Source organism: Diabrotica undecimpunctata, chromosome 2 (genome assembly GCF_040954645.1).
Source record: "Diabrotica undecimpunctata isolate CICGRU chromosome 2, icDiaUnde3, whole genome shotgun sequence".
In the NCBI taxonomy this organism is placed as follows: Eukaryota; Metazoa; Arthropoda; class Insecta; order Coleoptera; family Chrysomelidae; genus Diabrotica; species Diabrotica undecimpunctata.
Genome location: NC_092804.1, coordinates 117689921 through 117706190, shown reverse-complemented (window position 1 = coordinate 117706190; position 16270 = coordinate 117689921). Strand labels below are relative to the sequence as shown.

Here is a 16270-nt window from a genome sequence, read left to right as displayed (position 1 = left end):
AAACTGGTTGCGCATTTTTACCAAATACGTATAGGTATTCGTTTATCATTTTGTCAGAGAAAAACAATTTCAAGCATTCGATTGGTGTTAACATATTTTTTGCTATTTTTTACACCTGGTAGTCGAGTAACTATGTTGCGCTGATGTGCGCAACATTATCTGACGGATATTCTGACAGATATTCTCAAGTTAAAGTTGATTTGTATCATATATAAAAATGTATAATGTATGTCTGAATTGTCAATATAAATTAATCAGATAAACCGAAGAACCTAGTATTAGTTTTAATAAGATTTTGCTTTTTATTTTTTTTATTATATTATATTTTGTACTCCATCGGTGTTCTTACTTACTTTTTGTGTATTTTATATCTTCTTAATTTTACTGGTTAGAGAGACAGAAACCATTATAGTGGATATTAGAGTATATGACAAAGAACTGAACAAAAACTGTATTAGAAAATAAATAAAATTAATAAAAATCGAAATTATATTTTTTTAATACATACAAGATTATATTTGTGTACAGTCAGTCGTTTAAAAAAGAGAGTTTTTAATTATAAATTTGATTATTATGCTTAGTCTTCGATAATATTCATCTATTCTACGAATCTTAAAATTAACCAAATCTTCAATTGTAGCTCCATTTTCCATAAGACTCTTTAAATTTTTCACATCTGGAACTTCGTGAGACTCGCACATTTGAAGCCTCATTATAAGAACACAGTTCCAAAGCGAACGTTTACAATAATTTTTAAACATTTTTCTTAAACGGTCAAATGGTAAAATTTCCTCAGCGTCACAAGAAAAATCTTTTAGATTTTGTCGTAAGGTTTCGTAATATATTTTTAAGTATTTCTCATAATCTTCAAGTATTTTTTCGGATGCATTATAAAAAAGAAAGTTGACTATATCGTTAGCGGGGGAACCTAATTGAGATAGTTGCCAATCAATAATACATACTTCTGCAGGTTTTTCCTGGTTATTGATGTCCTAAAATGTAATAATATTAAAATATAAATTCCTGAAATTGAAAACGACAATTGTATTATTAAAAGTATACAGTGTGAGTCACTGCTAACGTGACGGTGTGTTACGGCTAAACTATATAAATTTTAAAAATGCTATCCACTGATGTGTTGTTTATTGAAGGATATATTTTAAAATTATTTGAGGTACTTATTTTATTGTACAGTAAAATTCTTATAACGTATTTTTATTAAATTGAACACCCTGTATTTTTTTTTGTCGCGTATTAAATTTGATTGCTTAAAAATAATTAATATTTAAAATTATAAAGATCTGCTTCTAGATTGCAAAAATTTAAACTTTACAAAGAAAATGCAGATTTCCAGTATAATTTTTTATTACATCTTTCTAAAAGAACTTTCGCTTATAGAGCATCTTCAGGTGCTTTTGTCAAAATTGTAGGCTATCCAGCACGTTGTTACACAATGTGAGCACAATGAATCTTATACACATAAAATACATTTATGCAAATACTACCACTACACAAAGAACAAAGAGTTTAGATATTATTTTGATGCTATATTGTGAGCAATGACAGATGACATATATTCTGTCTTATTCTGTCCCATTAAATACATTTACACAAAAACTAACACTAGACAAAGTACACAGTTTAAAAACTGTAGCTCACAATACAGCATCAAAACAATTTTTTACCTATTTGTCCTTTGTCTAGTGTTAGTTTTTGTGTAAATGTATTCATTGTGTATAACATTCATTAACGTGCTGAATAGCCAACATGTTTAATGTTTAATGCTACTTGGCAAAATTTAATAAAAAGCTGTGGTCGATATCTGCCTTTTATTTCTAAAGTTCACATATTCGAGCATTTAACCATATAACATTTTATTGTTAAAATTTATTTTAAATTTTATTTTAAAGTTATTTCAATTATTTAAAACATCTCATTTCCCCACTCTTGTGCTTAATTTGAACAATTTTAGTAGCTTCATATGGTTAGTTATATATTGTTTAAACAATATTTAGAATATCAAAAATATATCTAAGTGTTTAAGTTGCAATGTTATAACTAAAGAGCACTTTTTTTCAAGCCAAGGGAGGAAGTTCTTTAAAAGACCGGACCGTACCGAAAGATAGTGTAGGATTTCTATCCAGTAAAAACCTCCACCCATTGTGGTGAACATAGTGGAAAACGATGTTACCTCGAAAAGGAATCATGTTTCGAAAATTTACCAAATGAGCAAAAGTATTAATTATTTTGATGAGATACGCCTAAAAAAATTTACTCGAAGCGAGTTGGGAAATTGTTTTTTTTTTTGTTATAAGTTATTTGTTAATAAAAATTTCCGGCACACTTGGAAAAATTAAAAACAAATAAATTTGAACTTGTAAAATACATAGAATCTAATAAAAAATGTTTAATGTGGTAGAAATGCAAAAAAACTTTCGGTATATTCCTTTTCTATGCATCTTTTTAGGGGTAAACGGATCGCCTACAACAGTAGCATTTCCATTATTTCTCCAGTGCCCCTTTCTCTTTTATTATTGTATTAATTATACCATTTATAAGCCATTTATAATCATATTATCTTTCTCGATGAAGATACTGTTTTTTCTTTAAGTTCCATTTCTATCGAAGGTTGTAAATCATCATGGTTATGCGGAACCTTGCATTTTGCCTTGCATAGTAAGTTGCAATAATGAGTATTTTTGCCATCTCATCACATGTTCCAAGTACTTAAGTTTTCTTTCTTTGATAGTCAATATTATTTCAGCTTTATTTCTTATTCTTCTAGTAACTCTGGGTTTGACATTCTTTGAGTAAATTCAAAGGCGGCTGCCTTAAAACTTATTTACTTGTTTTAATGTCTATGCTTCCAAGCCATAAAGAAGGGTAGTCAATACGGAACACTGTAGCATTCTTCGGCGTAGTCCTAATCTGATACCTCGACAAAACCTAACAAAAAATCTTTTTAAGTTTGCCGAATGATGCACGTGCTATTTCAATACGTGTCTTAATTTCTTTGGTTTGGTCTACATTTAATGTTATCCATGTAAGTATTTGTAGGTATCCTCACTCTTAACAGTATCTTCAACAATCAGTTGGATGTTTGCATCTGCTGATTTAGTTATGATTATGCATTTAGTTTGTTTCAAATTCATCCTTAATACGTATTCATGACAGCGTTTATTAAAGCGCTGTATTACATTCTGTAAATCATTGTTGTTATCTGTCATCATTACTGTATCGTTTGCAAACCTTTCCAATAATATACTTTCTATTGAATCTAAGAGCGCTTTTTCAAATAAAGCTTCACTGTAGACATTGAAGAGTAGTGGTGACAGGACGCAACCCTGGTGGACACCTCTCTATATTTTGATATCTCGGGTGTTTTAGTTGTCAACTTTTACCTTGGCAGTTTAATTCCAATACAGATTAGATATAATTTTCATATCACGACTGTCAATATTTTTACTTTTTAATAACTTTTTAATAAAACATAAGTACATGTCCTGATTAACGTCCATGCATCTCTGGGCCAGCACATTTAAGCCGAACAAAGCATTTTTTGTGCCCATGCTATTTCTAAAGCCAAATTGTGTGTCACTAATTTCATATTTAAGAGTTTTAACAATTCTGTTGTGTATTATTTTTAAAAATGTTTTAAATTTGTGACTCATTAAAGCAACTGTTTTATGATTTGAGCAGGATGTTCCACCTGAGTTTTTACGTAGTTCTACAAAGGTCGATTTCAGCCATTTTCTGGGGATTGTGGCAGTCTGGTATATTAGATTAAGGATTTCAATCATTACATCAAAAACATATCCATCAATGAGTTTTATTAATTGATGGGCACATCGTCTGATCTAGCAGCATCTTTTGTGTTTTGTGTCTATTAAAAATTGTCTAGTACTTTCTCAAATAAATCAAAAGCTGTTGGCAAAGAGTGGGTTAGACTGTTAGGAGCTTTTCTTCAGACGATTACAAAACCTATCAATGGCTAGAGCTAAAGGATTCACCAAAGAAAATATTGATAAGTATGTATTTTTTTATTATGAAGACTGAACTTGAAAAAATAAACTTTGACCCCTCAATGCTGGTCAATGTAGATGAGACAAGGTTATCTGTAGTCCATCACACAGCCACTAGGGTAATTACCTCTGAGGGGAAAAAGTAAGAGCATAAACGTGGAGCCACATCCATAGTCATAACCTGTATGTCAGCTGAAGGTCAGTATATTCCACCCTTGTTAATATTTCCACTTAAAAGGAGACAGGAAGAATTGCTTGACGGAGGTCCTAAGGGGTTAATATACGGATGTTCGGATTCAGATTGGGTAACTGATCCATTGTTTTTCAAGTGGTTTAAAAATTATATTTCTCTTTATTCTTGATGGGCACTATTCCCAAACTAAAAATCTAGTACTTGATGATACTGCAAGAGAGTCAGTAGTATCTATACATAGTTTGCTTTCCTCCTCACTCCAAAGACAAGCTACCGCGTTTAGATGTATCGTTTATGTTATAAAAGTAGATATTTAAACGCTATAAAGCAATAGTTGGCCTTTACCCGACTAGAATTGTCAGAACACTACAATTATCTAGTCTCTTTTGTGAGGTCTATCTTCGTGTAGCTACTCTTGAAACTGTTGTCAATAGGTTTAGAAAGACTGGAATGCATATATTTAATCCTGATGTCTTTCAATAGTATGATGCCAATACTAGACAGCTTGAACAGCCAGAGGTGCCCGTGGTAGTGAAAGAAATAATGACACCAAGAATATCCCATCTCAAGTAATCAGTCTACTAGACATCCAAAAAATTCCAGCTATCCAGCCTTCCACATTTTCTGAAGTTGGTTCTTCATTCTTGATAACAGGAACTCCTCATAGAACTTTTTCAAAATATTCTTACAAAAGAAACAATTAACAAAACTGACAATTACAGGCAAAGGCTAAAAAACGTCTATCATGGAAGATAAAGATCATTCTAGCACATAATTGATGAAACGTCCCAAGTAGAAAACAAGAAAATGATATTTAAATTCAAGAGACTTTGAGGACGAGATATAAGTTCCACTGATGTCAACCGATGATGAGAGCAGTTCTAGTAATAAAAATGCACCATGTGCCATTTGTGGAAAACACTTTTCTCAAGACAAGCGAGGAGAAAAATGTATAAAGTGTTCGAAATACTTTAAGTGGTGTTATTTTCAACCAAAGTAAAAAATTTTCTTGTGATTTGGTGTACGAATGTGTAAATAGATGTATCTTATGTATCAAAATGTATAAACATATTGCTATCTCAATAAATTTAACATAATAGATATTAACACTGTTTAAATAATGTTTTACCAAAGAAATCACAGAGTTTAACTGGGAAGGGGTGGAGGACGAAATTGAGATACCATTTATAAATAATCCAAATTAACCTTATTTTGAGTATTTATTTATTTTTGTTTAAAGAAAATTTGTTTAGTAGAATTGTACTAGCAAAACTCTTAGGTATAGAGTCGAGTTGCTTAAAGAAGTTTTTTCCCTTATTTAAATTCTAAATAAGATTTCAGAATTTAAGATTTTGTTAAAGGGGCAGTATTTGGACACTCTTCCTAATAATACCCCTCCTATAGTACCAAGAAGCGTGAAAAAAAAAATAATTGGAGACTTACTTAAGATAATACCGCTAAGTATGATACCCCCTTTATATGCAGCTCACTTCCGCGACAGTGAGAAGTGAATTAAACAGGCTGCAATGTAAACAGTCATTTGCCTTAAATGCTGCCGTTGAATTATTTCGGGCACGACAGTGGGCATCGCGAGTAACAGCAGCAATGGCTGCATGTAAAGGGGATATGAAATGCAGGGTGAGGAATTCTATGTATTTAAAAAGATGGACATAATTTCAATCATGTGTTTATTGTCATTTCATTAATTGTATTTTTTATTTTTAATGCCTAATTTTGAATATTTTGGATACTTTCTCTTAATCGCTTTACGTACACTTGTTAGAAGATTATAAGCCACAAAAGTGGAGAAGAAAACAAGGATCTTGCTACATCATCATTTAATGAAAACGTTTTTTGTATAAATCTATACGGATCATTATTTCAATTAAAAAAAATCAATAATGTACATGTAATTTAACATTAAAAAGGAGAAATGTATTACCGTAAGTCATAAGTAGAAATAACATTAGCAGAAAAATAACAAGTTTTCTTCAACACTAAAATACAACAAACCGACGTATTTATGTTTCGTGGACGTAAAGAAGGCAGTTGAGAGCACAAAATAACAGGACGTCAACCACTTATTGTACGCAAGAAAGGTATTTCTTTGAATATTTAAAACGATCTAGAATGTCTGCCAGAACAACACAATAAAAGTAAAAATAAGAAGAAGATCTGCTTTGCAGACGACGCAATACTAATAATTAATCTCTAAAAGTGAAGATGATTTACAACGTTTGCCGCGAAAGTATCTTGGTTCAAAAGCATATAAAATTTAATTAGTGCAAGATCTAAAACCGACCGACCCTCCAAATCATCACCGTTTTAGCTCTTGATTAGCTTGCAGAAGATCCAGTGTTTTCGAAAAAAAATATGAGTTTTGATGAGGCATATTTTTGGCTTAATCATACGTAAATGCCTGTACTTCAGGTAATGAGTAAAACCCAAAGTTTCAAGAGTTGCCAATTATATCCAGAAAAAATGGCTGTTTGGTGTGACTTATTGACCGGTGGAATCGTCGGTCCATATTTGTTTAAAACAGAGGCCGGTCGGAATGTTACTGTGAATGGCGACTGTTGCGCGCCATAATAACGGACTATTTGGTGCCTGAAATTGAAGCCCGTGGTTTCAACGACATTTGGCTCCAACAAGATGGTGCCATTTGCATACAGATGGTGAAATCATGGCTGTACTGCAAGAACGATTCGGTGAACAATTGATTTTATGCTTCCCTCCAGTGAATTTGCCGGCCAGATACTGTGACATCACACCAATAGACGTTTTGCTTTGGGGTTACGTAGTCCAAAGTCCATATGAATTAACCGGTTACGATTGAGGTATTGGAAGCTAATATTACTGAAGTTATTGGTCAACTATCAATCGGAATGCTCGAACGCGTCATTGAGAATTGGAACTCCAGAATAGACCATCTTAACCGCAGTTACGGCCAACAATAAAAAAATATCATTAAGAAGTGATTGTAAAGAAGAGATATTTTGTATGATAATAAAGATTTACAAATGAAATTCATTATTTTCATTGTTTTTTTTTTGCAAAAAGTACTTCTAAATAAATCACTTATTATGTAAATTAAAGTTAAAAGTAAAAATTCAACAAAATAAATCAAAATAAATCAAAAAGGAACCTCTTAAACATTAAATTTTGTCTAGCAAGATCTACCACTACTGTTTTTTGGTAGGGTGAATTTTCATAGATTATAGACATGAAGAAACAAAAAGTCAACACGGGAGGCGAATTATTCCACATATTGCAACTGGCTTTTAAGTACTAAATATATTTAACGTTTTACGATGCCTGAAAAATTGGTTAAATAATTTGAAATTATTTTAAAAATTGGTTTTAGATATGAATCTAGAAAACAGCACTGATTATCTTGAATGCCTTATGATAAATACAAAATAATTAATTTATATTTTTAGAAGTCTTTCTACAGTTCTTCTTTTAATAGAGATAATTAAAAATACTTTCAATTTCACAAAAATATTAAAAGACTAAAGCAATAGAACTGCTGTAGATGGGTGACAAAAACCCAAAAAGCAGAACTACCAAAATAAAAAGGAACTCTGAATACGGTAGAGTAAAATATTGCTAAGTTAAAATAAACATAGTTACCTCATATTTAAACAACATATTGTTGCACCATGTATCCCCATGTATTATAACTACATCATCGTTAGTATCAATAGCTATTGCTTCGTTTAACTGATTTTCAAAGTTTTTAACAAATTCTGTGGCTAAGGGATCATCTTTAACAGCATTATATAAATTCAGCATTTGTATTTTTTGCATATCGGCTCTTTCTTGTGCTGGAGCAACTTTTGGAATTCCATTTGTTAATTTTTTAAATTGTTCGGGTCTTTTAGTTTTCATCGCTAATGCTATAGAATGAAATTTTGCATATTCTCTAATTACTGCTTCTACATGAAAGGAGTTCATTGTTTCATATTTGCTACACATCTTAAAACCATGTTCCCTCATATCTTCAAGCACCAAGTATTCTTTGTTTTCTTCATCACAGGTACCAAAGCATTTGCAGTGTGCCTTAAATACATCTTTACCATTAAATTCTTGGGCAAAAGCCGTATATTCTGGAAATATTTGATCATACACATAAATTTCTTTTAAAAAAGGAATTCTTGGATTTTGTATTTCTTTCTCAACTCCTGATTTAGTTGATTTAATGATGACTGCAATTTTTCTGGAATTTTCTTCAATTGAGATTCTGTTTAGTACGCCAACAAAATTATCACCTGTATTTGTAGCCCGCTCGCTTTTAATTGTATAATTTTTGAAACCATTTTCTTTAGCTACTTTTTCTAGTATAACCTTTTGTTCACTACACAAGTCCATTTTTAGAATGTAACTGTCACTTCAAATATAATTATATCTATGCTGTATGATTTTATATATCTATAAAGCGAGATATATTTATATTCAGATAGTTATCTGGTAACTAAAATCAAAACATATCATTATTTACTAATTTAAACCTTATATACACAGCATAAGTGGAATTATCTCTAATCACATAAAAATGATTTATTGTTTAAACTTGTTCGAAAAATCGGAATCGCAATAAATTTACATAACAGAGAATGTCGTGTTCACAATTTAAAAAATAATTTTTTTATTGATCTTCTCTCATATTGTCAAAATATATTGTCAATATATTTATATATATATATATATATATATATATATATATATATATATATACATATATATATATATATATATATATATATATATATATATATATATATATATAAGAATTACTGGATATTAGTAACTGTCGATATAAACAAACAACACAGTTTATTAGGGTTGCAGTCAGAAAATTGGCCGGGATGTTAACGAAACACTCTTATGACTTTTTGTCTAACTTTCGGAATGGTTTTATTACTTTTTCAAGACACTGTAATAAGAAAAAAAATATAAATAAATATAAAAAATCGCAAATCTTCAGTGCAACTTACTATTCGTTGAGATTATTTGTAAAAGCATAGACACTCAACATTAATAACACACATATATAAAATATAAAATAATGGGCAAAATACATTCTAAAATTCTTTAAAATTTAGGTACAGATAGTAAAAATTTAGTTTGTCATCTTTTACTGGTGTGTTTTAACTCTGACACATAGAGAACAAAAAGAAAAAACCCTATGATTAAAAAGTAAGTAGGTGTACTTAATATTATATATTTCTTTTTAAGAAATACTAGACGCCCATCTTAGGAGATTTTAATTTTTAAACCTGTCTTAATGGTATGCAACATGTTATGCATATAAGTGTAATTTGTGTGGGTACAGGTAGATTTTAATTTTATTTTGGATGGATTTCTAGTAAGTAACAATAAATGTTGCTCAGTTTATCTATGTCTGACTTGTTATTGATGCAAGATGTACTAGATTTTATGGAACACATTTCCAAGAAAACACGTTTTGAATGGTTCTTTTCCTTTGCCAAAATACAGGAATCCTCAAAATTAAATTTATATTTCAACGTTAATGCATGTTCTGTCAATGCACATGCATTTATTTTTTTTGGTTTTTATATCGCTACGATGTGAGATCACCCTATGTGAAAATTACGAGATGATTCTTCTATATATATTTTGTTACAATTATTACACGGTATAGAATAAACAACATTCGATGACTCCTGTTTTGTGAAAGGATCTTTTGTTTTTGTGTATAACTTCGATACTGTTTTCACATTTTTGGTTGTAATTTTTAAACCACTAACATTTTTGAAGATGTTCATTAGCTTCGGTGTCAGAACTGGAATGCAGAGTAGGCAACCATAAGTTATTTTAGATGGTATCACTGATGTGTTGTGTGTCAATGTCAATTGTCGGACCTCATTGTTATGAAAATTTTGGTTGTCAGAAAAATGCGGAGGAAAAGGAGAACCGAAAATGAGTTTATTTAACAGCCCTATAGATTGTTATATAGATCTCAGCTTTTTTAGTCCCTTGTCTCTGAACTCGATGTGTGACAAGTTGATAACCCTAGTTTTCAGGGCCAAAACCAAATTTGTTTTTATCTTAGATGGATGTTGAGAATGAAAGTTTATAAAACGGTTACTAAAACAAGGTTTACGATACCACTCCGTCCTTAGCATGCCATCATTGCCACGATGGATTGTCCAAAATAAAGTTACATAGTATGGGGGATATTTTGCTGCCCATTGGAGTGTCAAAGATTTGTTTAAAGAAATTACCATTGAACAAAAACGATGTTAGAGTCAAATATAAATGTTAAAATTCTTATGAAATCATCTAAGCTGATCTTGGTATGCGGAGAGATGCTGGTCCAGTTATTTTTGATGCTGTTAAGAATAGCATCTAGTGGTAAGTTTGTAAACAGTGACACAACATCTAAACTAATCAGTATTTAATTATTCGGAACTTTAACATTGTTAATGAAGTTACTAAACGTAAAAGAATCTCTAATATAGAATTCATTGGATTCGTTGTAGGCAATTGTGAGGATATCTGTAAGGTGTTTAGCAAGTTTACTATTGGGAGCAACAATGAAAGAGACAATAGGTCTCATTGAAATAGTAGGTTTGTGAACTTTAGGCAGTGTAGGCATTTTCAAGGATTTTGCAACTTTGTTGTTATGGATTTGGAAGAAGCTAAATCTGACACCAGCTTGTTTGCTTTTTGTTGAAAGGTGCACACCGGACTATTTTTAAGTTTAATGTAACTTTTTGTGTCATTTAATAAACTATTACTTTTTTCAATGTAATCATTCTTATACATTGCCACTGTTACATTTCCCTTGTCACTCCTAACAATGTAAATTTCTGGATGTGATTTTAAAAATTGTTTACACTCATTGTATATTGTGTTCAAAAAATGTCCTTCTTTACTTGTTTTATGTAAAAAGTTAGTGATAACATTAGTGCTATGAGATCTCACAATGTCCTTCTCTTGGAGTTCTAGACCAGAAATAAGAAACTCGATATCTGAGAGAAGAGAAGACATTTTGATATCTCTGGCACTAGGAAATAGGCAAAATTTTGGACCCAAAGACACAAGTTTTTTGACATTATAAGGAAAAGTGATGTCAGTTAGATTTTTGAACCATTTTTCTTGAAATGTTATTTTTGAGAATTGATCTACTTTTATTTTGTTAAATTTTTTGATGTTGGTATTTCTAATTTGAAAAAAAACTTTATTTTATTTAATTTTTTTCTTCTATAGAATTCTTGTAGTAAAGGAGCAGGTAAATGCTACTCTAATATATTTTTTAATTGATGTAATTTCTTTTCTATGTATGTAATATCATTTATTGTTACTGAAATTTCTAAGTTTAAGACTTTGGTTTTTAAATTTGAATTAAAGTTTTGAATTTTACTACCTAATTTACCTCCTTTATGATGTAATAAGTTATTGATGTTAAACTTTCCAGGACACTCCATGCCAGGTACGGCCTGGTTGTAATTTTGGTTATAGTGACCAAATACTAGACTGCATTTCATTTCAGTTAAACTTCCACAAGTGTTCCTGATGATGAGTTGAATAACTCGAAACACGTGTAGAGCAATGGTGGAGTTCCGATTAAAATGAAATGCAATCTTTTACTTTCATTTAAACGTCTTTCTCTACGTAAAGAGCGAAAAAGATAGTAATTTTCAAAGGTGAATCGTAGATGCATGTCGAAGTAAAAGGATACTTCTACTTTGAATTTGCGGTTCACCTAATTTACTATCAGGGAGAGGTCTTTTTTCTAACTTCAAACTGAACGTTTTTTATTTCTTAATCTCTATGGTTCATAAACTAAGCTATTTCTCTCACTTTCAACCTATTAGGTTGCGCTTTTGTAAGATAACTGATAATGTGTCTGAATTTATTAATGGATGATGAAAAGTAGTTGACATCTTTATTCTCCAACATTTGATTGAAAACCCCCCCACAAGCGCGAAGTTCACGCGTTGCACATAGCGCGCATCAAGTTATACGTAGCGCTAACAACGCGGACAAAATGATCCCAACTCAAGTGACAAAACTCTAGTCGCATATAATTAAGAATCTATGTGCCCTGTTTTTCGCGTCATCAACGTGATGGCATTTAGCGCTCTTATAACAGCTCCCTAATGGAGGCCATATACGTTAGGGTTTGCATGATGGTTTTAACCTTGCATGCATAACCGACAGGCAAGCCCTAAGGTGTATATGATAAAACTGTACAGTTATCGGTGCTTGTACATGCAACCGAGCAAATATGAAAATTTATGCCGCTCTGTTTTGCTTGCCTGCGAGCATACCCTAGCGTGTGTGGTGTTTGACGAGCTTGCCCGCCATAGTTCTCATAGCATCACATGTTTCAGGTATTATTCGGCCCACATGAGGTAATATAATGGCAGAATATTTGAGACATGTTCTTCCTATTGCAAGAAATCTTAATGTTACTGCTAGTCTCTCATGTGCTGATATTGCTTTCCTCATAACAGTATCTTGTCTTTGTATTAACGGAGTAATCAATGATAATAGCTTTAAATAAAGTTTTTATCCATTCGTAAATAATTTTTGTAATCTGTAGGTTTAAATTTCAATTCGTTTATCAAATTTACGTGGGAGAAATGATTTCTTTTTAATAACCAGCGTTTAAACCATTCAGTGCGATCTCTCTTTGTTTTTTTTTCTGAAGAATAAGTGTTAAGCCACGTACAGCTATCACATCATTGTCGTCCATTGTAGTTTGGTAGGTATATACCAAAGCACCTGCACACACCGTCATATAGCTTAACAGAAGAGTTAATGGCAAAACTGTGCATGCAAACCCTAACGTGTATGTGTTATATGGGACTCGGTTATACCTGTCGGTTATGCATGCAAGGTTAAAACCATCATGCAAACCCTAACGTGTATGGCCTCCATAAGTAATACTGCACAGGCTAACCCAATATTTAAGTATCTCAGACGATTATAACTCATTACTTACGTAGTGGCCCAGGCTACACAAAAAAATATGTAGGCCACGTAAAAAAGTTTAACAAGTATCTAAAAGTTTTTAATGCTGGGAGGGTCTTTCTAATGATAAATACATAAAAAGATACAGCCAGATATGTATTTTCTATAAACAATAATAATTAGGAAATAGTCAGTAAACTGGAGATTATAGAACATTAAAAGAATTTCAATTTTCGTTTTTAAGAATTAAATTTGATAACCAATTAGGCCAAATACTTAAGCAATTAATAAATAAATGGTTATAACTACTGCAATAACAGTTTAATAGTTTATGCAAAAAGGTTAATTGTTTATCACCCCTCGGACCACCTCGACCGGACATAAAGTTGGTACAAGAATATTATGCCATAAGCAACAAAAAATTTAAACGTTGTTTTAAAGTTAAACAATATATAAAAACTTCGTGGTTGTGCGGGTGTGATTAACTACATTCTTTGTTTTTTTTTCTATGTTTAGTGTTTTTAAATAATGAAATTATTTCTTTAGAATGGACAAAAAAAGGCAATCGGAATTTATCTCACTTATCAATAAAAATTAAAGAACGTTGCTCTTCCCAAATTTATTTACAAAATGAAATTGAAAAAATGAATTGCAACTCTCGGATATTGGCCAAGTTGATGTTCACTAATTATTAGATTCTGGGAAATTCATCGAATATGAAAGAGACTTTTCTATCGATAATTTTGATACCGTTACGCGAACCAATAAGTTTTTTCAAGGCGTGGAAAAGGGGTTGATTTCCATAATTGCAGACTTTGCTCGTGGTATTAATGTTTTTGCAAAAGACAAAAATAGAAAGAGTCGAAAAAATAACAAATATGAAAAAGAAAACACACCAAGCATCACTAGAAACTGATAATGTAAGTGTCAAACGGAACTTTTCAGATATAGTTATACCCTCCGTTGAGAAAGTATTGGATCATCATTTTGTAACGCCCAAGAAGGTGTAGAGAGACCAGAAACAAAGAGACCAAAAACCTGTAATGAGGTAGAAAAATTAATACAACCAAACTCTATTTAAAGAAGAAATACTAAACTTAAAGTTTGAACAGATTGTCGATTTTTCGAAAACGCATCTAAATGTAAAGACCTTATTAGCTTAGTTAAAACGTATACAAAAGATGTTACCGATTTTTTAAATATTGGCAAAAATGGATGCAAAAAATTAATGAAACAACTAGACACAAATCCAGCTGCAGTATTACAATTGCTAGAAGAAGATTCTAACACCTCTTGAGAATCTTTTTAACAATAAGAATAAGTTGCCATTATAGATCAGTTACTGAGGGTTTTTACCTCCGAATTCTTTATAACTGAATCGATTCATTTGAAATTTTGTGTGTTGGTAAATAATTACTCAAGGAATAAAAGTTATATAGTGCCGATGTGCGATTCCACCCTGGGGGTGTTTGCCACCCCTTTTCGAAGGTGGAAATTTTTTTACTCAAAATAACCACGCTATTCGATAGAAGGACAAATTTCAAACAAAAAATGTAGTAAACATTTTTTTCGCTAGATCAACACTTTTTGAGTTATTCGCTGTTGGAAAGTGTCATATTTCGTTAAAAAAACATGTTTTTTAAAGGTTTTTTAAGAATAGCTCTGAAACTAAGAGATTTATTAAAAAAAGTGTAACGACTAAAATTAAAGCTCATAAAAAAAAAAAGATTGGCTTTTTAATGAATATTTTCTGTTTAATATTAACTGAGTTATGACTGTTCAAAGAAGGTTTGTTTTTGTTTTTGTCTTTTAATACGAGTATTTAACATTAAATAACGGAAAACGGGTACATTTTTCGACAAAAACTCATATAATATTTATACAAGAGCTTGAAAAGACTTTTAAAATGAGTGGTGGTAAAATTCCTTTGCACTAAATGTACGTGACATACGATCAAAAAACGATGGGTTTCTCAAATTTTTGTAAAAAAAACGCAATAAAACTAACGTCATGTTCACTAGGATTGAAATAAATTGTTTTCCTTATAGAATTTACTTTATTTTAGTGTTTTTTGTATGACCCAAAAGTTTAGCCACTTTTAAATACCCAGTTTTTGAAAAAAGTATGATATCATTTTTTTTTTGTAAATATTAAAAAAATCTTTTTTTTATAATAACTTCAAAACTATAAAAGATATGTAAAAGATGTCACACAATATAAAAAAATAGGTTTTTTTTCGACAAAAATTTTTATTTTTTAATTTTTTTTTTGTAGCTTAAAAAATAACGGAGATATAGTTGGTTGAAGTTTGCTTTATAGCGCATGAACCACTGGTCTCCGACCCTTTGACCCTTCACCCTTTAAACATGAAGGACTTTAGAATGTTTTACCATTCCTATACTTATACCCCGTTAAATTACCTGTAAAATCGTTTTTTTATGCATGTTGTAGCATCAAAATTAACCGAGTTATTGTAAAAAAACCAATACTACTTTTTAGAATAAATTTTGGAGCATGGAAAAATTTTATAATTTGGAGCATTGGAGCATTTCGATGGAACTAATAGACATTTAATATATACATTGCATCTATGTATCTCTCTCTCTATATATATATATATATATATATATATATATATATATATATATATATATATATATATATATATATATGTATATATATATATATATATATATATATATATATGTATATATATATTGTTGTAAAAACAACCTGTATAATATTGTAATCGTAGTATAGTTATTTTATCAAATTGTGAGCTCAGGTCGGCAGCTCTCGTGTTAACGTGTGTGCGACTGATGCCCTTCATAAGGGACCCGTCCTCCCCTCGATATGTAACTTAAGGCAGACAGTGCCAATTTGCCTCTCGGCAAGTGAAGGCCAGATGTTGTGTGTGATCCCGAAATGTGCGTGGTGCGTAAGCGATAAATGCGCTTGTAAACCCGGTGTTTTGTGTTAAAACGTATATAGTTGGTCTCTCTCAAATTTATCATTTCATGTATATCTGTTACTGCCTCCCCGCACTCACTGTAAAGCTAATATTTGTATAACTCTTTATGTAACTATCAGAATTGCGATAATTGTCAAT

At 31.1% G+C, this 16270-nt stretch overlaps 2 protein-coding genes across 3 annotated transcripts in view; both read right to left on the bottom strand.

The window, feature by feature from the left end:
* The window catches only part of Dpp10 (Dipeptidyl peptidase 10), a 429429-nt gene that overhangs the window by 222304 nt on the left and 190855 nt on the right, over nt 1-16270 (bottom strand). The gene's annotated exons all lie outside the window — the stretch shown is intronic.
* On the bottom strand, nt 476-8702 carry LOC140434814 (uncharacterized). Its single transcript, XM_072523346.1, has 2 exons — nt 7849-8702; nt 476-992 (listed from the first exon to the last, which is right to left on the bottom strand). The coding sequence occupies exons 1-2, from the start codon at nt 8584-8586 to the stop codon at nt 537-539; spliced, it is 1194 nt and encodes a 397-aa protein (XP_072379447.1). The 5' UTR covers nt 8587-8702; the 3' UTR covers nt 476-536.